A 24,777-nucleotide genomic window follows, 5' to 3' on the forward strand; every position below is an offset into this window, starting at 1 on the left:
TGTACATTAAACCTAATCCTTGTGTGTTTTATTTATTATTATTTATTTATTTATTATTTTTTACAATATTTAGTTGGTGGGGGGAGCAGTATTACACTTTTAAAAGTGCAAAGCCTCTCTTGTGATACAGAATTATGTCCTAACGTCTAAAATACCACTAGATGGCATTATCACCTAACCATGAACTACATACTGTACATAGAAACCTGTGATTTGAAAGACCATATATTTTATTAAACAAACAAACAATATCCATAGAAAGAGTACAATCTTCACTTGTATCAGTCCGGTGTGGTAACGACTGATTGAGCCAGTACTTATGGCACTTCAACATGATACCTTCTCCCACGTGTTACTACTTAGTCAATTCTCTTCTTCCCCATTGGAACATACTGCCATAATAAGCTCCTTCCACATCTTCCTGTGGAACTATGGGTGCATAATCCCAAAAGTACAAACTGGCTTCCTCTCTTTGTCGCCTTCCCTTTATCTGCACATATTGCGTTCATCTATCCTGCCTTTTTATATTAGTGGAGATGAGAGGGACCAGACGTTTTCAGCCTGCCACTCAGCTTCCTTCAACAATACTAAAAGTCCTAATCAGAGGCAGTTCTAGAATCTTCAAAGCTACTCAAACATTCTTCAGCAGTAAAGGGTTTGTAACAACAGAAGCCATTTGTTTCTGGCTAATGGCCAAGGTTTGTGAGTTGTACGATGCACCAGGCACATACCAAAGGTGTCAAAAACACAGAATTAGAACATACTGTACTGAATATCTCACAAAACAGGTCACTCCACCGGAAAAAAAGAAACTCCATCACACAATTCAAGTTTCAGTTAAACCCACAGAACATCAAGTGCAAGACTGCATCTCAATGCTCTTTAACAGCTTCCTGTCCATCATCCATCTATCTGAAACTACAGGATTGGTTGGATGATGGAAGGTAAGGGAAGGAAGCCACTGTAGAACACCGAGACACTCCCATCCCTGAAATGAAACACTGACATATGCGCTTTGGTCCTCACGGCAGACCATACATAAAGGCTATAGATCTTGGAAATCATGTGTTTGATTTATTTGATACCATTCCCCTTATTCCACTCCAGCCATTACCACGAGCCCGTCTTCCCCAATTAAGGTGCCACCAACCTCCTGTACATTCATCCATAGAGTATGTTTCCTGTTCAGAACCCTCTCTGTGCTCCTGATCCATGGGCCAACGGTGGTAAAGCAGCTTTTTTACATTTAATATAAAAGCCACTTTTCTCTTTCAGCTGAAACAGGGACTCTAGAGACAGTGTCCCACTCCGCCCCCTTGTGTCACTGTGTGTCACTCGAACATGGTGTGTGCCAGACCAGTCTGCCTGAAGGTCTCGGCCACCTGTCTGGAGTGCTGGATCTTGGCGGACAGGGCCTCCAACATGTCATTCTGGTCCACAGCCGTGGCCGTGTGGTAGATAAATGTTCCCAAGGACTCAAGACCCCTCATCCCCAGGTTCACCCCACAACCTGGTCGGAGGAGAAGGGGGGGCGGGGGGGGGGACAAAGATACATTTTATCAGTGCTGTGAGTTGAATATCTATCAAACATAGTGAGAAGATGAATCTGAAATCATGAGGTCTTGGGAGAGATGTTATATTGTACTCTTATCATAGATACTGAAAATATGAGCGATAAAACACATATCAAAAGGCGTTATTAATTTCATAAACCCCTCATTAATAAAAACGGTTACACGTAGCCTGAAAGACACTGAAGGGTACTCTAAAAGATGTTGAAATGTTGTAAAGTAAAAAGCAACCTCAGAGAGATGGAGAAATTGATTTTCAGAGGCTAAAATGGCATTCAGTACAGTAGTGAGTCACACCACTTCATCTCATCCATCCATTTCTCTCTCCTTCTCAAGTGTCTTCATGCTCTAAAAATAGGGACCCCTTGACAACAAGGGTGATTTATTTTACCTATGGGAAAACCAAGCACTCTGTTGATGATGATGATGATGATGAAGTAAAGGAGTTACACATACCTGCATTAGTGATACCACAGAAGTTGAGCACTGCGACAAGTGAAGCCAGAACTTTTTTGTGTACCAATGTAAGCTGATGTCAGGGCGTTTGCGTGTACCTGTGTCGAAGTTGAGCACCCGTACCGCCTCCCCCTCCACGGTCACAGACACATTGTCTCCCTCTATGTAGGCGGCACTGACTCTCCGGTGAGACAGCTGGATGTCAAATAGACGTCTACTGCACTGCATGCGGTGCAGTGTCAGGTCGTTGAGACGGGGCTCGATGTCGGTCTTATACGCATTAAACGACTGGTGGAAGATGTTCTTCATGATCTGGAGGGAGAGGAAACCAGAGATGAGTCATGGAACAGAATGTGTTTTGTAGGCTCGCCCCTAATTTATGTGTGCACTGTTACCTGGAGTTGCATGGCAAAAAGTCCAGGAACAAAGGACAATGCCCAAGGACTAGTCAGCCCTTCGCCTTTCTGAGTGGTCAAAATGTTTCTCTCTGGTACAGTATCCAGAGACTGACTATTGAATTTGATAGATACTATAGTATTACTCTATCTGAAAGTTGTTCACTGAGGATAACTCTGATGCTCTCTACAGTATATTGATGTATGATCTCTGTGGTTACTTGTATCTGTACAGGGTGAACTCTGAATTAATATATGCAAAAACATTTTGTGGTCCTCTCAGGAATTCTGTCTTATTTACACTGGTCTCATCCCCCACACAAGCCTGTAAATGCTGTGACACCCCATGGAGATTGGGCCTTGGTGGTCAGGTTGCACTGTAAACTTGGTATTGTTTGATTGGTCAATGGTGGTTGGTTTTGGGTTGAAAAGTTACACACTACAGTTTTATAGTCAAACAGAAACACCACCCACCCAGCCAGCCAAGGGCTGGATAAAGAAATCTGGTGTGGCCAAGACAAAGACAAAGCAACTGAAGATCCTCTTAGAGAAAAAGAGGGACCTGAGTGACTGTAACTGACAGCCCAAGTTGTCAGTGCAAAACCATGTTAGCTCATGGGCTCAGATTTGTTGCTCAAACCAAGAGCACAGCCCAGTGAGCTACCTCTGCCATACAAACAAACTGCGGTACCTACCAGAGTCAATTGTACAGGAATATAATCAGGACATTTTAATCTTATCCATTGATGTTCTGGAAGACAGTGAAACTTGAAAAAGAACAGTAGAAAACACATCTCTGACCCTCTGACGTCTGCTCTGTTATCACGTCGATTGTAAAACGATTACAGCCATGAAATGAATGATTCCCCCCCTTCTTCCTTTCTCTCTCTTCTACTCTCTTCCTCTCTCTCTCTCTGTGACACTGCTGTGCTCTCCACTCATCTGTCCTTCGGCCCACACCAAGACAGTCATCCGTAACCAAGTAACAGCATACGTGTGTGTGTTCTACATGGAATAAAATAAGGGTTCACCTATGGGGACAGCCAAAGAACCCTTTTGTAACCCTTTTTTCTAAGAGTGTACAGATGGCCCCTCCAGCCACACACACACACACAGAGACATACACACACACAGGGCTTTGCTCTGTGTACTCAACAGACTAACACAGTGTGGTCAGGGGTCATGTGCTGGAAGAAAGGTGTGAGGTAAGTAGGTAAGCGACTCTGTGGCCAGGGTTATTATTAGAAATACAGTACATTAGTCTGGCCAAGCAGGGAGCCAAGGCTCATACACACATGCATGGAAGGGCACAGAAAACATACTGTGATCACAGCATTCATTATTGGATGATTGATTGATTCATTTTCTGTCCATTTGTTTTCTAAACCTCAGCTTATTTATGTTGGTAAGCAGACTGTGGCAAGCCTGAAGAATAGGTCTTAGCTCTAGGTGTTGGCTAGTGGTCCCATCCCAGGTCCTAGGGAAATGTGCAGGGAATTGGTATGGAACGGATGCTCTGTGCTGTCATCAGAAATAGACAGTGCCTGCTAGGGTCTTTACCGAGGAGTTAGCTGTGTGTCGGAGGAAGCGGACCATCTTGGTGTCTGAGGCAGGGCAGACCAGAGCCATGTAGCGGTTCCGGAAGGTTCCGTAGATCTTGAGGTGGAACCCTGGCTTGACGGCAGAGCTTTTCGGCTCCCTGAGAGCCTCCACTCCGTACGCAGACAAGTCGAAGAACAGGCTGTGGGCTCGGATCTCTGGGGTGGGCACCTGGAGATGAAAAGGAGAGGGATGTCAGTGTGTGTGTGTGTGTGTGTGTAAGTAAGAGATATAGAGGAAGAGAGAGAGGGAGCAACAGATGGATTTAATTTAGATTAATTTAGAGTGCTGAGAGAAAAGATTACTGTCATACTTACCATCATCAGTATAGAAATAACATAAAACTACTTAGGGAGAACTGTTAAAAAACCTTCATAGATTCAATGATATGTTCTTATCCTGTAAAACTGTTTAAACCATGTCATCGTTGAATACTCGTTTCTGAATGGTGTGAAGGGCATTATAGAGCAAGCATTATTTCCCTATAACGCACAGTATCACAGCACGGTATAATTCAATGGCTATACTCACAGTATACCAAACATTAGGAACACCTTCCCAATATCGAATTGCCTTTGATGGCCACTGGCGAAGTGGGCGTGTAACGGTTTTCTTTATGAGAAGGAGAGTCGGACCAAAATGCAGCGTGTAGATTGCGATCCATGTTTTAATGAAACAAACGTAAAACACGAATCAATGCAAACACTACAAAATAAAGAACGTGATGAACGTAACGAAAACCTAAAACAGCCTATCTGGTGAAAAACACATAGACAGGAACAATCACCCACCAACACACAGTGAAACCCAGGCTACCTAAATATGGTTCCCAATCAGAGACAATGACGAACACCTGCCTCTGATTGAGAACCATATCAGGCCGAACATAGAACTAGACAAACTAGACATGTAACATAGAATGCCCACTCAGATCACACCCTGACCAATCAAAACATAGAAAATACAAAGTAAACTATGGTCAGGGCGTGACAGTACCCCCCCCCCAAGGTGCGGACTCCGGCCGCAAAACCTGAACCTATAGGGGAGGGTCTGGGTGGGCATCTGTCCGCGGTGGCGGCTCTGGCGCTGGACGTGGACCCCACTCCATGACAGTTTTAATCCCCCTCCTAAACGTCCCTAAATAGGTTACCCACCACAATGATAACATGGGACAGAGGGACAGCTCGGGACAGAGGTAACTCGGGACAGATGGGTAGCTCAGCACTGAGAGGAAGCTCAGCACTGAGAAGAAGCTCAGCACTGAGAAGAAGCCCAGGCAGGTAGTAGAAACTACCAGAACCTGGCTGGCTGGCGGTTTCAGCAGATCCTGGTCGACTAGCAGATCTGGAAGAATCTGGTCGACTGGCGGATCTGGGAGAATCTGGTCGACTGGCGGATCTGGGAGAATCTGGTCGACTGGCGGATCTGGGAGAATCTGGTCGACTGGCGGATCTGGGAGAATCTGGTCGACTGGCGGATCTGGGAGAATCTGGTCGACTGGCAGATCTGGAAGAGTCTGGTCGACTGGCAGATCTGGAAGAGTCTGGTCGACTGGCAGATCTGGAAGAGTCTGGTCGACTGGCAGATCTGGAAGAGTCTGGTCGACTGGCAGATCTGGAAGAGTCTGGTCGACTGGCAGATCTGGAAGAGTCTGGTCGACTGGCAGATCTGGAAGAGTCTGGTCGACTGGCAGATCTGGAAGAGTCTGGTCGACTGGCAGATCTGGAAGAGTCTGGTCGACTGGCAGATCTGGAAGAGTCTGGACGACTGGCAGATCTGGAAGAGTCTGGACGACTGGCAGATCTGGAAGAGTCTGGACGACTGGCAGATCTGGAAGAGTCTGGACGACTGGCAGATCTGGAAGAGTCTGGTCAACTGGCAGATCTGGAAGAGTCTGGTCGACTGGCAGATCTGGGAGAGTCTGGTCGACTGGCAGATCTGGGAGAGTCTGGTCGACTGGCAGCTCTGGCTGCTCCATGCTGACTGGCTGCTCCATGATGACTGGCAGCTCTGGCTGCTCCATGCTGACTGGCTGCTCCATGCTGACTGGCAGCTCTGGCTGCTCCATGCTGACTGGCTGCTCCATGCTGACTGGCAGCTCTGGCTGCTCCATGCTGACTGGCTGCTCTGGCTGCTCCATGCTGACTGGCTGCTCCATGCTGACTGGCTGCTCCATGCTGACTGGCGGCCCTGGCTGCTCCATGCTGACTGGCGGCCCTGGCTGCTCCATGCTGACTGGCGGCCCTGGCTGCTCCATGCTGACTGGCGGCCCTGGCTGCTCCATGCTGACTGGCTGCTCTGGCTGCTCCATGCTGACTGGCTGCTCCATGCTGACTGGCGGCCCTGGCTGCTCCATGCTGACTGGCGGCCCTGGCTGCTCCATGCTGACTGGCGGCCCTGGCTGCTCCATACTGACTGGCGGCCCTGGCTGCTCCATGCTGACTGGCAGCTCTGGCGGCTCCTTGCAGACTGGCAGCTCTGGCGGCTCCTTGCAGACTGGCAGCTTTGGCGGCATCCTGCAGACAGGCAGCTCTGGCGGCTCCTTGCAGACTGGCAGCTCCTTGCAGACTGGCAGCTCTATGCAGACTGGCAGCTCCTTGCAGACTGGCAGCTCCTTGCAGACTGGCAGCTCTATGCTAACTGGCAGCTCTATGCTAACTGGCAGCTCTATGCTAACTGGCAGCTCTATGCTAACTGGCAGCTCTATGCTAACTGGCAGCTCTTTGCAAACTGGCAGTTCTGAACAGGCGGGAGACTCCGGCAGCGCTGTAGAGAAGGAAGGCTCTAACAGCGCTAAACAGGCGGGAGACTCCGACAACGCTGGAGAGGAGGAGGGCTCCGACAGCGCTGGACAGGCGAGGCGCACTGTAGGCCTGATGCGTGGTGCTGGCACTGGTGGTACTGGGCCGAGGACACGCACAGGAAGCCTGGTGCGGGGAGCTGCTACCGGAGGGCTGGGGTGTGGAGGTGGTACTGGAAAAACCGGACCGTGCAGGCGCACTGGAGCTCTTGAGCACCGAGCCTGCCCAACCTTACCTGGTTGAATGCTCACGGTCGCCCTGCCAGTGCGGCGAGGTGGAATAGCCCGCACTGGACTATGCAGGCGAACCGGAGAAACCGAGCGCAAGGCTGGTGCCATGTAAACCGGCCCAAGGAGACGCACTGGGGACCAGCTGCGTAGAGCCGGCTTCATGGCATTAGGCTCGACGCTCAATCTAGCCCGGCCGACACGCGGAGCTGGAATATACCGCACCGGGCTATGCACCCGCACTGGAGACACCGTGCGCACCACTGCATAACACGGTGCCTGTCCGGTCTCTCTAGCCCCCCGGTAAGCACAGGGAGTCTGCCCAGGTCTCCTACCTGGCGTAGCCATACTCCCTGTTAGCCCCCCCCCAAGAAATTTTTGGGGCTGCCTCTCGGGCTTCCTTGCCAGCCGTGTTCCCTCATATCGCCGGCTCCTCTCTCCGGCTGCCTCTGCTCTCCTAAGTGCCTCCACCTGTTCCCATGGGAGGCGATCTCTTCCAGCCAGTATCTCCTCCCAAGTGTAACAGCCCTTGCCATCTAAAACGTCCTCCCATGTCCATTCCTCTTTACGCTGCTGTTGCTGCCTGTTGACACGCTGCTTGGTCCGTTGGTGGTGGGTGATTCTGTAACGGTTTTCTTTATGAGAAGGAGAGTCGGACCAAAATGCAGCGTGTAGATTGCGATCCATGTTTTAATGAAACAAACGTAAAACACGAATCAATGCAAACACTACAAAATAAAGAACGTGATGAACGTAACGAAAACCTAAAACAGCCTATCTGGTGAAAAACACATAGACAGGAACAATCACCCACCAACACACAGTGAAACCCAGGCTACCTAAATATGGTTCCCAATCAGAGACAATGACGAACACCTGCCTCTGATTGAGAACCATATCAGGCCGAACATAGAACTAGACAAACTAGACATGTAACATAGAATGCCCACTCAGATCACACCCTGACCAATCAAAACATAGAAAATACAAAGTAAACTATGGTCAGGGCGTGACAGGGCGCTTCATCGATGAATCCCGGTTTCAACTGTACCAGGCAGATGGCAGACAGCATGTACGGTGTCGTGTGGGAGAGCGGTGTTCTGATGTCAATGTTGTGAACAGAGTGCCCCACGTGGTGAAGGTGGGGTTATGGTGTGGGCAGGCATAAGCCACGGACAACGAGCACAGTTGCATTTTATCAATGGCAATTTGAATGCACGAGATCCTGAGGCCCATTGTCGTGTCATTCATCCTCTGCGGTCACCTCATGTTTCAGCATAAAGCACGGCCCTATGTCGAAAGGATCTGTACACAATTCCTGGAAGCTGAAAATGTCAGAGTTCTTCCATGGCCTGCATACTCACCAGACATGTCACCTGTTGAGCCTGTTTGTGATACTGTGCATCAACGTGTACGACAGTGTGTTCCAATTCCCGTCAATATCCAGAAACTTTGCAGAGCCATTGAAGAGGAGTGGGACAACATTCCACAGGCCATAATCAACAGCCTGATCAACTCTATGCGACAGAGATGTGTCGTGCTGCATGAGGCAAATGGTGGTCATACCAGATACTGACACGCCCCTACCTTAACCTGTCTAGGACTTGGGTTCCGCTCGCCAACAGCCAATGAAATTGCAGGGCACCAAATACAAATCAACAGAAATCTCATAAATCAAATTTCTCAAACATACGAGTATTAGGCACCATTTTAAAGATAACGTTCTCGTTAATCCAGCCACAGTGTCTGATTTCAAAAATGGTTTACAGCGAAAGCTCCGCAAACGATTATGTTAGATCACCACCAAGCCACAGAAAAAACACAGCCATTTTTCCAGCCAAAGAGAGGAGTCACAAAAAGCACAAATAGAGATAAAATTAATCACTAACCTTTAATGATCTTCATCAGATGACACTCATAGGACTTCATGTTACACAATACATGTATGTTTTGTTCGGTAAAGTTCATATTTATATCCAAAAATCTTATTTTACATTGGCGTGTTACGTTCAGTAGTTCCAAAACATGCAGTGATATTGCAGAGAGCCACATGAATTCACAGAAATACTCATTATAAATGTTGATGAAAATTCAAGTGTTATGCGTGGAACTTTAGATAAACTTCTCCTTAATGCAACCGCTGTGTAAGATTTTTTTTTTACTTTACGGAAAAAGCATATCTGAGAACGGCGCTCAGAGCCCAAACCAGCCAGAGAAATATCCGCCATGTTGGGTAGTCAACATTCTTCATAAATAGCATTATAAATATTCACTTACCTTTGATGATCTTCATCAGAATGCACTCCCAGGAATCGTAGTTCCACAATAAATGCTTGTTTTGTTCGATAATGTCCATCATTTATGTTAATTTATGTCCAATAGCTTCTTTTGTTAGGGCATTTGGTAAACAAATCCAAAATCGCGTTCAGGTCCAGTCGGACGAAATGTTCAAAAAGTTTTATTACAGGTCGAAGAAACTTGTCAAACTAAGTATAGAATCAATCTTTAGGATGTTTTTATCATAAATGTTCAATAATGTTCCAACCGGAGAATTCCATTGTCTGTAGAAAAGCAATGGAACGAGAGATACCTCTCATGTGATAGCGTGTGACTGAGAACGAGGCTGCAGGCAGACCCCTTAGTCAAACAGCTCCCATCCGGCCCCCCTTCACAGGAGCAGCCTGAAACAAAGTTCTAAAGACAGTTGACATCTAGTGGAAGCCTTAGGAAGTGCAAAATAACCCATATCCCACTCTGTATTCGATAGGGGTGAGTTCAAAAACTACAAACCTCAGAATTCCCACCTCTTGTTTAGATTTTTTTTCAGGTTTTTGCCTGCCATATGAGTTATGTTATACTCACAGACATCATTCAAACAGTTGTGGAAACTTCAGAGTGTTTTCTATCCAATATTGTATGCATATAATAATAATGCATATATTAGCATCTGGGACTGAGTAGGAGGCAGTTCACTCTAGGCACATTATTCATCCAAAAGTGAAAATGCTGCCCCCTATCCCAAACAAGTTTTTAGGTATCTGTGATCAACAGATGCATATCTGTATCCCCAGTCATGTGAAATCCATAGAAATGTATTTATTGCAATTGACTGATTTCCTTATAACTGTAACTAATTGTTGCATGTTGCGTTTATATTTTTGTTCAGTGTATGTTTGAGCTTCTTTTGAAAGCATAAGTTGAATTGACAATATTATTGACATTGTTAAATTCGATTTTCATAACAGCCAGCTAGGGGTACGTTCGTAAATTCTTCTGTTATTCTGCGCTTTTGCACACTCAAATGAGAGTGCTCTGAAATTGGAGTAGATAGCCAGGGCGAATGCGCCCTAGGACTGATGGTCTGGTTAGCTAAACAAGCAAGTCTGTTTGTTTGGTTACCAAGGCAACTAATGTAGCTGTGCTAGCTACCTCAGTGGAAGTTGAACATATTTTTACCTGCAAATGAACCAATTTCTTGCAGCAAATGTGTTAAATTGTAGGCATGGTATAAAAGGGATAATCAACTCAGTAGTCTATGCGTTCTCAACTCAGGGCTCTATGCGTTCTCCGTGGAAGGTTAGTTCACACCTTCCATATCATTCATTATTTTTCATAGAACGCATAGCCCGTAGTTGATTCTCCCTTAAATAGCAACAATTAACTAATTATGACATGGTATTAGTACAGTAAATGTGCTTCAGATATTGAATATTTATATCTCACTTGATGTTGCCCTCTATACCACCCTTTTCCTCTCTCTGCTCTCCACCTCTCTCACCCTCTCTCTTTCTATGTGCATGTGTATTATCTCTCTAGCTCTCACTCTCCATCTCTTTCTTCATCTCTCTCTTTCTTTTTCACACATCTGACCCCTTTTCCACCCCAAAAGGGTGTTTTATCCTTTAACCCCCCCCCCCCCCCCCCATAATTGATCTAAATTCACATCAATGACATGAACCAGACCAGTGTAATCCAACAGTGTTTTACCACTGCAGAGGAGAGAGCGGGGTGGGTAAACAGGTCATATCCTCTGAGCTAAATTCATTAACTAACGGAAACGGCCAGCGAGAGATAGATAAATTAAGTAGTGATTGGAAGTCACAGCTGTGTGAATCTGCCACTGTGGAGAGGATGTAGCTGGAGCACAATAAGAGAACAGAGTAAACCCATGATGAATGCAAACAGGTCTCTGAGAAACAGATGTGACACATCACTGCTACTGCTCAACCTTATGAAACACTGACCTGACATAGCCTTGGATAGAACAAGTGGTTTAACTCTCTCGCGCGCGCTCTCTCGTTCTCTGTCTCTCTCATATTTGTGTTTTACATTGTTTGCATTGCTATTACATCTGTGCCCACAGCCCTGTCTTCTTTATTATGAGAATAAACTGTGTCTTATCAGTGTTTTTCCTGGTGTCTGGTTAGCTATGCAGGACATGTGATGACTGCTTATGTAAATATGATCCAGGTGCTTATCTCTCCCTGCAGGGCAGCCAAGAGGCTGTGTCTGTTTATTAGTTAGGAGACCATCTAAATTGTCTAGAAGGGCTTCATCTGCTCACCATCTTCACTGATCAAACCTAGCCAATGTGTAAGCAATATAGTGGATGCCTATTATATCTACAATTTGCATTCACCAGACCAGTTCTTTCATGTCAATGCAGTTGAAGGAAAGAAGATAATGAGAGTAGGCTATTTTAGAGTACTGAGAATTATGTTCTAGACCCAGTAAGAGAGAATCATCATGAATGAAGACATTTCTGGTGCCAGAATTGTACCTATAATGAACCCAAGTTTAGTTGACTTTCAGTTTTATAAAACATTAATTTCACATGAAAGGAAAATGGCATGTTGCAGTATAGAAGTGCCTCTAACTTGTCTTTGAGAAACTTTCCCAACCAGCAATATAGTTACTCATGCTCGTTCAGCAGCTATAGGGGCAGAGATAAAACATGAACAAAGGCTCCAAAAACACCCAGTACTGTACGTCCTTTTACAAACTGCAACACTCTCAGTATGGTCGTTAGATGTACACTTGTACACATGAAATTGTGTCATTCCAAACTTTATCCACAACGTTATGTTCCATTTTGTGTGACCTGAGTGGTTCCCCCTATCCAGCTGTGCTGCTTCTCCATGTAGTATGCGCATGACCACAGAAAGAAGTATCGCTCAAGTCCCACTACACTGAGAATGTAGTTGTTTCCTTTGTTCATGTTTTATCTCTAACTGTAACTGCTGAACGAGCATGAGAAAGTATATCTCTGGTGGGGTAAGTTTCTCAAAAACAAGGGAGATTGCAAAAAAAGTGTCTGGGCATTTCTATAACACACAATTTACATCAAAAACATTGATTTGTTCAAATTAAGTGAATCTTTTCTTTAAAGACACACAGCAAACACATCAGAGTTCATACAGATAGAGGAGACCGCTGTTGCATAGCAGATCTTGTTGTGCTGATAGCTGCCTATGTCATCATCCTGTCTGTATTTCCTCTGTTTCCTCTGTTTCTTCTATTCCTTCATTATCCCGTCATTCATTTCTTCCTTCCTTCCTCCCCTCCGCTGCTCCCAGTAACACCACTAACTCATCACACCATCCACTCTCTGGTTGCCATGACAGATGACCTTTGGCCCAGGAACACCAGAGCTGATGACATCACATTCATATATCCATCAGTCAGGTAACAGATGAGGATCAAGACAATACACGGCCTGAGGGCCTGACAAGCCTGACATACAGTACAGTAACACCTGCTGTACACCTGATAGCATCAATGTAATTCAAAAGGGGCTTCAGCCTGTCACTGACTACTTTTATCTATGGATGGATCTCAATGTTCCCATAGAGTACAATAAGCTCTATACAGTGTACTTAAGGAGATGTTCAGATTACCATAAACACACCAAGGGCAGGTTTGACAGACCAACATGGAACAGGGCCATATTGCTAGTATAGACAGTCCTTATGGCCATTCTACAGAGATATGGTTTATATAGGAGTTATATACTGTATTGCATTCAGCTGTGAACCACCAGGGCTCTGTTTGATCTGTGTGTGTGTGTGTGTGTGTGTGTGTGTGTGTGTGTGTGTGTGTGTGTGTGTGTGTGTGTGTGTGTGTGTGTGTGCGCGCGCGCGCTTGTCTGACCTGTCTCTGGTCCAGTCTCTCTATAGTGGCATTAGCCCCGTATGCGTGGCAGGACTCTACAGTGTAGTCAGAGCTGATACCCAGCACAGAGCATGAGTCCCCACACGACCCATCAGCCACCACGATCACACGCGGCCAATCAGAACCCGGGATCTTCCGCAGGTACTCCTCTGTGAACTGATAAACAGGAAGAACAGATCAAGAAAGGGACAGAGAGAGAGCGAGAGAGAGTGAGAGAGGGGGGGTAGATTATTATTTTTTATTCATTTATTCATTATTGTAAATAAGAATTTCTTCTTAACTGACTTGCCTAGTTAAATAATGGTTAAATAAAATAAAATCATGTTTATTCCCTCCCCTTCTATCCCTCTTTCTGTCTAAACAAACATGCTTATCCTAAAAGTGGTACGACATCATCAGAGACATACCAGTCATACAGCTTAAAGGATCACACTTACACCCCTGTCCATGTGCCCTCGAGCAAGGTACTTAACCCTAATTGCTCCAGGGTTGCCATTGATAATGGCTGACCCTAGCCATAACCCCACTCTCCGAGGGTGTCTGAGGGGGAGTTGGGATATGCAAAAAAATACATTTCCAAAAACACATGAAATAGGACTAATATAAGCACCCACCTAATTATTATTATGATGAGGACTATTATTGTTATTATTATCTAAAATACCAAACAATAACAGCCCTATGTTTGAGACAACTTTGTGTGTCTGTGTGTATGTGTGTGTGCTTGCGTAGGGTGCAGCCGTGCGTGTGTCTGTGTCCGGCTGGCTCTGATATCCTGGTTTGTTTAGGTACTGGTTCATGTCTGTGATAAGGCTAAGTGTCCAGAGCAATAGAGTAGGGCAGTGATCTGGTGTAGACACTATCACACACACAGATAACTGTTGATTAAAACAAATACAAAAGATTGTTAGTTTATACAAAATAAATACCTGATAACAGGAATAGAGGAATGAATAATACAGATAGAAAATAATAGTCAGAGATAGAGAGACAAGGAGAGAAAGAGAGAGAGAGAGAGAGAGAACAAGAGAGAAAGAGAGAGAGAGAAAGAGAAAGAGAGAGAGAGAACGAGAGAGAGAGAGAGAGAGAGAAAGAGAAAGAGAGAGAGAGAGAGAGAACGAGAGAGAAAAAGAGAGAGAGACAGAGAGAGAAAGAGAGAGCGCGTGGGAGTGTGTGTGTGAGAGTGTGTGTCCGATTGTAAATATAAATGGATAAAGCCATCGATTACTTGACACGATTCATTCTTATGTGAAGACTCAATAGCACATTTAAAGGCAAGGAAGTAAGTTTTTAGCTTGCTAAAATGGTGTCTTCTGGAGACATAATATACGCAGATTGAGCTAGTCCAGGAAGTGATGTTGCAGGCTAGCTCAGTGCTTCCCTATCTTATTGACTATCTCAAGTTGGAGAACAACCGGGGTACTGCAGGCTGCTGTTAGAATCTAAATTATCCTTAGAACTTATTCTGTGTACGATTTTACAATAATCGGTTCAAGGACATACACTATATATACTAAAGTATGTGGACACCCCTTCAAATTAGTGGATTTTACTATTTCAGCCACAACAGTTGCTTACAGGTGTATAAAATCGAGCACAGAGCCATGCAATTTCCATAGACAAACATTGGCAGTAGAATGAATGGCCTTACTGAAGAGCTGAGTGCGAGCCAGGCCTAGCGGCCCAACATCTGTGCCCGACCTCACTAATGCTCTTGTGGCTGAATGGAAGCAAGTCCCCGCAGCAATGTTCCAGCATCTAGTGTAAAGCCTTCCCAGAAGAGTGGAGGCTGTAATAGCATTAAAGTGTGACTAACTCCATATTAATGCTGATGACTTTGAAATTAGATATACGACGAGCAGGTGTCCACATACATTCGGCCATGTAGTGTACATCTGGTGTAATAAAAGCAACTATTGGCACCATGATTGTCTTAGACTTTTTTGTTCATTTACATGAACATTTCTCAAGAAGATTGCCATTTTCTCATTCACTATAATGGGGGATCCTGCTTTTCTGAAAACAACAGCCTGCAGGACCGCGGTTGGCCTTGAACATCTTTGGCTTCAATGAGAGGGAGAAGTCGTTCTCCCCTGGTGTGTGTCCAACATTAAACTCAATAAGGTTTGAGCCAGTGATGGCTGAGAGTCGAGGCTAAGACGTGTTAAATCCATTCAGACTACAGAGAACTGGTGATTTAAAAGTCCTGTTATTCATTCACAGATCACACAGCCTGGGACTAAACCAATAATCAAGCACTCCTGTCTAATAATGGCTATGGACAGGACGCTTCAGAAATGTCAATGTTTTTTAATGATGCAGAACTTTGTTCCGATCAAAGATATGCTTGACCTTGAAGTTCACCTGCTTTAATGCATAAACATGGGGTGAGTCACTGGATCGCCAGGGAGGCAGCAGGGAGGAAGCAGGGAGAGGAAGGTGAACCAGGGGTGGACAGCTCTCATCCTCAAGGGCTGCACTGTCCACTGGCCTTCATTCCTACCTTTAATCAGATACTGATTAACCAATGGGGATTATTATTGCCATGGCAATAGGTACTGATTTATTCATTACAAATGTCATGAAGTGATCAAAAGGCACTGGTGTGAACTGAGAAACTCTGTCCAGACAGCAAACAGATAAGGCCTTTAGAGCAGTGATCCTCAACACTGCTCCTTGAGAGCTGCAGACTGCATGTTTTTGTTCCAACTCAGCAAAAAAACACATGATTCAGCTAATCAAGGGGACAATGATCAGTTGATTAACTGAGTCAGGTGTGATGGCACTAAGCTGGGACAAAAACCTGCAATACTACTGTGGCTCTAGAGGAGCTGGACTGGGGGTCTCTGCCTTTCAGAATAGAGAGAGCCTGAGGACACACATTTCCCCGGTTATGTTGTGTCAGCAGATAAGCCCAGCTTTAGTGAATGTGATCATAATTTTGCCATTATATAATGATGTGCTGCTATAAGCCCTAGTACTGTAGGCTGCCATCATTCTACCATTGTTTAATGCTGTAATGCAGAGAAAGGCTTAGGGAGATTTATGCAATGAGTGGTATGGTAATCTGCATCAGAACACATTTACCAGTGACTCTTTACAACCAACTATACATCAGATGTGTATCTATCAGGTGGTGATGTATAGTCACTGAATCTCAGGCTATTCTATAGAACAGAAAGGTGGCTGGTTAAAAAAATGTAAACTAAAAAGTGAACAATCATATGATCCTAAATACATATTAAATATCTATATACAGTTGGAGTCGGAAGTTTACATACACTTAGGTTGGAGTTATTAAAACTCGTTTTTCAACTACTCCACAAATTTCTTGTTAACAAACTATCATTTTTGCAAGTCGGTTAGGACATCTACATTGTGCACGACACAATACATTTTTCCAACAATTGTTTACAGACAGATTATTTCACATATAGTTCACTGTATCACAATTCCAGTGGGTCAGAAGTTTACATACACTTAGTTGACTGTGCCTTTAAGCAGCTTGGAAAATTCCAGAAAATTATGTCATGGCTTTAGAAGCTTCTGATAGGCTAATTGATATAATTTGAGTCAATTGGAGGTGTGGATGTATTTCAAGGCCTACCTTCAAACTCAGTGCCTCTTTGCTTGACATCATGGGAAAATCAAAATAAATCAGCCAAGACCTCAGATAAAAAATTGTAGCCCTCCACAACTCTGGTTCATCCTTGCGAGCAATTTCCAAACGCCTGAAGGTACAACGTTCATCTGTACAAACAATAGTATGCAAGTATAAACACCATGGGACCACGCAGCTGGCATACCGCTCAGGAAGGAGACACGTTCTGTCTCCTAGAGATGAATATACTTTGGTGCGAAAAATGCAAATCAATCCCAGAACAACAGCAAAGGACCTTGTGAAGATACTGGAGGAAACAGGTACAAAAGTATCTATATCCACAGTAAAACGAGTCCTATATCGACATAACCTGAAAGGCCGCTCAGCAAGGAAGAAGCCACTGCTCCAAAACCGCCATAAAAATAGCCAGACTATGGTTTGCAACTGCACATAGGGACAAAGATCGTACTTTTTGGAGAAATGCCCTCTGGTCTGATGGAACAAAATTAGCACTGTTTGGCCATAAGGACCATCGTTATGTTTGGAGGAAAAAGGGGGAGGCTTGCAAGCCAAAAGAAACCATCCCAACCGTGAAGCACATGGGTAGTAGCATCATGTTTTGGGGGTGCTTTGCTGCAGGTGGGACTGGTGCACTTCACAAAATAGAAAAATGATGTGTATATATTAAAGCAACATCTCAAGACATCCGTCAGGAAGTTAAAGCTTGGTCGCAAATGGGTCTTCCAAATGGACAATGACCCCAAGCATACTTCCAAAGTTGTGGCAAAATGGCTTAAGGACAACAAAGTCAAGGTATTGGAGTGGCCATCACAAAGCCCTGACCTCAATCCTATAGAAAATGTGTGGGCAGAACTGAAAAAGTGTGTGCGTGCAAGGAGGCCTAAAAACCTGACTCAGTTGCATCACCTCTGTCAGGAGGAATGGGCCAAAATTCACCCAAATTATTGTGGGAAGCTTGTGCTTGTGCACAAGCTTGTGCAATGCTACCGAATACTAATTGAGTGTATGTAAACTTGTGACCCACTGGGAATGTGATGAAAGAAATAAAAGCTGAAATAAATAATTCTCTCTACTATTATACAGACATTTCATATTCTTAAAATAAAGTGGTGATCCTAACTGACCTAAGAATATTTACTAGGATTAAATGTCAGGAATTGTGAAACACTGAGTTTAAATATATTTGGCTAAGGTGTATGTAAACTTCCGACTTCAACTGTATCTATACCTTTTTGGTTACTACATGATTCCATATGTGTTATTTCATAGTTGTGATGTCTTCACTATTATTCTACAATGTAGAAAATAGTAAATATATAGAAAACCCCTGGAATAAGTAGGTGTGTCAACTTTTGACACGTACTGTATATATACACACACTGAACAAAAATATAAACAACAATTTCAAAGATTTTGCTTAGTTACAGTTGATACAAGGAAATCAGTAAATTTAAATAGATAAATTATGCCCTAATCTATGGATTTCACATGACTGGAAATACAGACATGCATCTGTTGTAAGATGGTGCCGGAGAAGAAGGCAGACGATTTACATGCCCCCAGCCAATTGTGTTATTTTGTTTGTTTATTTGCATTTTTTGTAACTTGTGTTTTTACTTATTTTGTACATAATGTTGCTGCTACCGTCTCTTATGACCGAAAATAACTTCTAGACATCAGGATTGCGATTATTCACCACGAACTAGCAGAATCCTTTTTTTCCTTTCATGACTCTGACGAGTCCAACGTGAAGGACATACTGCTTCCTCGGGAACATGCACCGATCCCCATGATCTGCGTGAAGAGGAGGCGTAGAAAGAGGGTCCGAAGTGATCAAGGCGATCAAATAAACCCCCACTTCCCTCCATTCTGTGAGCAAATGTGCAATCCTTGGAGAATAAAATCGACTAGTTACACGGAAGATTAAACTACCAATAGGATATTAAAAACTAACACCTTATGCTTCACGGAGTCATGGCTGAACGACGACAACATCAACATACAGTTGGTTGGTTATACAATGTACCTGCAGGATAGAACAACAGTGTCTGGTGAGACAAGGGGCGGCAGACTATGTATTTTTGTAAATAACAGCTGGTGCACGATATCTAAGGAAGTCTCAAGCTATTGCTCGGCCTGAGGTAGAATATCTCACGATAAGCTGTAGACCACACTACCTACCTAGAGAGTTTTCATCTGTATTTTTCGTAGCTGTTTACATACCACCTCAGTCAGAGGCTGGCACTAAGACAGCATTAATTGAGCTGTATTCCACCATAAGCAAACAAGAAAACGCTCACCCAGAGGCAGCGCTCCTAGTAGCCGGGGACTTTAATGGGGAAAGGGAAACTTAAATCAATTTTACCAAATTTCTATCAGCATGTTAAATGTACAATCAGAGGAAAAAGAACTCTGGACCACCTATATTCCACACACAGAGACACATATAAAGCTCTCCCTCACCCTCCATTTGGCAAATCTTACCATAATTCTATCCTCCTGATTACTGCTTACAAGCTAAAATTAAAGCAGGAAGCACCAGTGACAAGATCAATAAAAAAGTGGTCAGATGAAGCAGGTGCTAAACTACAGGACTGTTTTGCTAGCACTGACTGGAATATGCTCCGGGATTACTTCAATGGCATTGAGGAGTACACCACATCAGTCATTGGCTTCTTCAATAAGTGCATCGATGACATCATCCCCATAGTGACCGCACGTACATACCCCAACCAGAAGCCATGGATTACAGGCAGCATCCTCACTGAGCTAAAGGCTAGAGCTGCCGCTTTCAAGGAGCGGGACTCAAACCCAGAAGCTTATAAGAAATCCTGCTATGCTGTCCGACGAACCATCAAACAGGCAAAGCGTCAATACAGGATTAAGATTGAATCGTACTACACCGGCTCTGACGCTAGTCGGATGTGGCAGGCCATGCAAACCATTACAGACTACAAAGGGAAGCACAGCCCAGAGCTGCCCAGTGACACGAGCCTACCAGATGAGCTAAACTACTTCTATGCTCGCTTCGAGGCAAATAACACTGAAACATGCATGAGAGCACCAACTGTTTCCGGAAGACTGTGTGATCACGCTCTATGCAGCCGATGTAAGGTCAACATTCACAGGGCCGCTGGGCCACATGGATTACCAGGACGTGTACTGCGAGCATGCGCTAACCAACTGGCAAGTGTCTTCACTGACATTTTCAACCCCTCCCTGTCCCTGTCAGGCGGTAAGTGTAGGTAACAACACATCCGCCACACTGATCCTCAACACAGGGGCCCCGCAGTGGTGCGTGCTCAGTCCCCTCCTGTACTCCCTGTTCTCTCATGACGGCATGGCCAGGCACGACTCCAGCACCATCATTCAATTTGCTGATGACACAACAGTGGTAGGCCTGATCACCGACAACAACGAGACAGCCTATAGGGAGGAGGGCAGAGACCTGGCCATGTGGTGCCAGAACAACAACCTCTCCCTCAACGTGATCAAGACATAGGAGACTATTGTGGACTACAGAAAAGGAGGACCGAGCACACCCCCATTCTCATCAACGGGGCTGCAGTGGAGCAGGTTGAGAGCTGTGTCCACATCACCAACAAACTGACATGATCCAAGCACACCAAGACAGTCGTGAAGAGGGCACGACAAACCTATTCCCCCTCAGGAGACTGAAAAGATTTGGCATGGGACCTCAGATCCTCAAAAGGTTCTACAGCTGCACCATCGAGAACATCCTGACTGGTTACATCACTGTCTGTTATGGCAACTGCTCTGCCTCTGACCGCAAGGCGCTACAGAGGGTAGTGCGAACGGCCCAGTACACCACTGGGGCAAAGCTTCCTGCCATCCAGGACCTCTATACCAGGCGGAAGGCCTTAAAATTGTCAAATACTCCAGCCACCCTAGTTATAGATTGTTCTTTCTGCTTCTGCATGGAAAGCAGTACCGGAGCGCCAAGTCTAGGTCCAAGAGGTTTCTAAACAGCTTCTACCCCCAAGCCATCAGACTCCTGAACATCTAGTTCAGGGGTGCTTCTACATCTGCATTGCTTGCTGTTTTGGGTTTTAGGCTGGGTTTCTGTTCAGCACTTTGTGACATCAGCTGATGTAAAAAGGCTTTATAAATAAATGTGATTGATTGATTGATCTAGTCAAATGGCTACCCAGACTATTTGTATTGCCCCCTCCCCCTCTTTACACCACTGCTACTCTTTGTCGTCATCTATGCATCGTCACTTTAATAACTCTACCTACTTGTACATACTACCTCAACTAACCGGTGCCCCTGCACATTGACTCTGTACCGGTACCCCCCTGTATATAGTCTCGCTATTGTTATTTTACTGCTGCTCTTTAATTACTTGTTACTTTTATCTCTTATTCTTATCTGTATTTTTTTAACTGCATTGTTGGTTAGTGGCTCATAAGTAAGCATTTCACCTGTTATACTGTATTTGGCACATGTGACTAATAACATTTTATTTGATGTATTTGATGGTTAAAGATACCTTTAAAAAAGGTAGGGGTGTGGATCAGAAAACCAGTCAGTATCTGGTGTGACCACCATTTGCCTCATGCAGCGTCACAAATATCCTTTGCTAGTGGCCATCGAAGGTGAGCATTTGCATACTTTTATTGATTACGACGCTAAACTGTAGTCAGCTCAAGACCCTGGTGAGAACAACGAGCACACAGATGAGCTTCCCTGAGACGGTTTCTGGCAGTTTGTGCTGAAAAACTTTGGTTGTGCAAACCCACAGTTTTATCAGCTGTCCGGGTAGCTCATTTCAGACCATCCCGCAAGTGAAGAAGCCAGTTGTGGAGGTCCTGATCTGGCGTGGTTACACGTGGTCTACGGTTGTGAGGCCGGTTGGACGTAGTGCCAAATTCTCTAAAACGACATTGGAGGCGGCTTATGGTAGATATTCAACATTCAATTGTCTGACAACAGCTCTGGTGGGCATTCCTGCAGTCAGCATGCCAATTGCACACTCTCAAAACTTGAGACATTTGTGGCATTGTGTTGTGTGACAAAACTGCTCATTTTAGAGTGGCCTTTTATTGACCCCAGCACAATTGTGATGCTGTTTTAATCAGTTTCTTGATATGCCACACCTGCCAGGAAATTGAGAAATGCTCACTCACTACCAGGGCTGTAAACAAATTTGTGCACACAATTTGAAATAAATAAGCTTTTCGTGGGTATGGAACATTTCTGGGATCTTTTATTTTAGCTCATGAAACTTGGGGCCAACACTTTACATGTTGTGTTAATATTTTTGTTCAGTATATATATTCAATACAGTGGGTTGATGCTTGCCAGAGTGCAACCCCCCCTATTGTTCTCTCTCTCTAAATATAGAACTTACAAATAATGTGCATTATGCATTTTTTTCAATATAGGTTTAGAAATAAAGGGAAATATATGTAGTGTACCTTCGTTCCCAGCTGAACCTTGATTTCCACCTTCTGTCTCTTCTGCTCCAGAATGCTAAGCAGGTACTCTTGAAACACTCCTATCTTCGTGAAGAAGTGCTCGTTGTGCCAGCAGCCCTCCATGTTATCAAAGTCCACCCCCAGTTCGAGCAGGAACTCCACACTGCGCGGGTCCAGGGCAATCTGCTGGGGGCGGCAGAGCAGCGCCGTGCGGTACCTCTCATCCAGCAGCGTGAGCTTCAGCACCTTCCCCGAGCGAACAGCGACTAGCGCGGCCGTTAGCCCCACGGGACCCGAGCCCACTATTAGAACCGAGATCCGGGCCCGCCATTGCCTGATCCCGTCCAGGCTCACTTTGACCACCACGTAAAACACCACGGCCACCAGAGTGCTGAGCGCGGTGTCGTAGGCTAGAGCCCGGTACTGTTCATCTGTTTTCTCCTTGTTGATGCTGTTGAGTCCGGTGCTCTCCGTCGGCAGCCCGTCCATGCTGTGGCTAGATATGAGCATTTATCACTTAGACTTGTTGGAGGTAGAGATAGCTTTCTTACATGCGCACAGTCACGTTACTGTCGCCTTGGTCAGTACTCTCCAGCAGAGAGAGAAACGCAGCGTCTCTCCACACAGACCCATCCACTCAACGAGACCAGCTGCGACCAAACACACATTCTCTTCTCTTCTCCCGCAAGTAAAGTCACAGTTGGCTAGACGTCCCAGGCATGACACTGTTGTGAATAAATTATTACATCAGTTGCGATGTATTTCAAAACCATAAAACAAAATAACTGACCGAAAAAGCGATACTGTATCGCTTTACCGTCTATCTCCAGCCGCGGTTAAGTGTAGCAATTACACGTTAACGAGCGCCGGGCGTCCTGCCCTGTGGTCACAATCAGGTCCTGCAACAAGTTCAGAGGGCATAAACTCAAAAGAGTCCAGTTTCCCCCGAGTGTAAAACAATTAATCCGTTTGAATAGGGTCTAATTGACTTTGACTGTGAGTGAATGTGCAGGCTATTTTCAAAGTCAAATATGCATCCCATTAATTTTGTCCATCTGGCCAGTGGCCACATTGCTTCCAGCCCTCTATGTGACCTGTTGCAACACTAACTGCAGTCTGTCTGCAGGTCTGGACAATCAGCTCTGGGTTTATTTCAGGGACTATTGATTCTCTGTCTAAAACCAGGCATGTCGATTAGCTCCGACCTCTGTCTCTCTCTGTAATGACATGGCTGTAACCTAAAACACCATCAGTGTATATTGCGGTTGGCCTCCCCAGTAGAGAGTGTGGTGGAATTATTGTAATCAAACGGAGAGACTTTTAAGATTTCTTCAAAACAATCAAACTTCATTATTTAATTACTGCAGTAATGCAGCTGGTTGGTAATCACCCCTGGAGGTGATCAATGAGAACTCAACCAGCTGGTTTGAGCCACAGCATTTTATAGCAAAGTCCATCCTCCTTCAGTCTACATAGCACACAACAGATTTATGGAATGGGTCACAAGGTTAAGATTTGTATGAAAGATACTTATAATTCACAGCAGACAGTATCTGTTGTGTGAACTGTTTTCATTGTGTAAAGACCAGTGTCTGGTCCCCCAACTTCATACAGGAGCCATGTCTCCCTGGAACTGTATAGAACAGAAACATTAACTCATGCTCTGGAATGCGGTATCCCCAAAGACATCGTAAATCTCCTGTCAGTGTTATCTCCCAGAGGCCCACTTTCAGTTCACACAGACAATAGAGAGTTATAAGAACCCTCTACTCTGTTGAATAAAACAACCATTTGATGCAATAAAAGTATTATAACATAGGCTTGTAATTTCCACCATAAGAGATGGCAATGTCACTGTGATAGCTTAACCCCAGGGGACTGCGCAGCTGCAGAGACAGGCTGGATGACAGTAAGTCAGCAGCACACTTCTCTTGTAGAGGAAAGGCCGTGTGTGGCTGTTCCTTATCATGGAACTTAGTATATTTAGGGCATAATTGATATGCATGTTTTATACAGAATTCATACAAAGGAAATGTAAATGTAAACGTTTTTTTTGCATATCGCACAAACACAAGCACAGCTTGTACAGCTAACCTTGTGGGGACAAACAATTCAGTCCCTCGAAAATCGTATTTTCCCTAATCCCTAACCCCAACCTGTACTCTTACCCTAACCCTAACCCCAAAACCTAACCTTAACCCTAAAACTAACCCTAAACCCAATTCTAACCTTAACCTTAAACCCCCTAGAAATAGCATTTGACCTAGTGGGGACCAACAAAATGTCCCCAGTTGGTCAAATGTGTTTGTTTACTATTCTTGTGGGGAATAGAAGTTCCCACAAGAATAGTTAAACACGTACACACACACGTCCACACACACACACACACACACGTCCACACACACACACACACACACACACACACACACACACACACACACACACACACACACACACACACACACACACATACACGTAACGGATGTGAAACGGC

The 24,777-nt window shown here is 44.8% G+C and overlaps 1 protein-coding gene across 1 annotated transcript; it reads right to left on the reverse strand.

Annotated features, from left to right (window-relative positions):
- Positions 1 to 212: 212 nt before the first annotated feature.
- On the reverse strand, positions 213 to 23,405 carry si:dkey-234i14.6 (uncharacterized). Its single transcript, XM_021572453.3, has 5 exons — positions 22,284 to 23,405; positions 13,200 to 13,376; positions 3,983 to 4,192; positions 2,126 to 2,339; positions 213 to 1,510 (listed from the first exon to the last, which is right to left on the reverse strand). Exons 1-5 carry the CDS (start codon positions 22,791 to 22,793, stop codon positions 1,332 to 1,334), a joined length of 1,290 nt encoding a protein of 429 aa, XP_021428128.1. The 5' UTR covers positions 22,794 to 23,405; the 3' UTR covers positions 213 to 1,331.
- Between the last annotated feature and the right edge of the window lie 1,372 nt (positions 23,406 to 24,777).

Source organism: Oncorhynchus mykiss, chromosome 2 (assembly GCF_057628025.1).
Source record: "Oncorhynchus mykiss isolate SJ-2025 chromosome 2, ASM5762802v1, whole genome shotgun sequence".
NCBI lineage: Eukaryota > Metazoa > Chordata > Actinopteri > Salmoniformes > Salmonidae > Oncorhynchus > Oncorhynchus mykiss.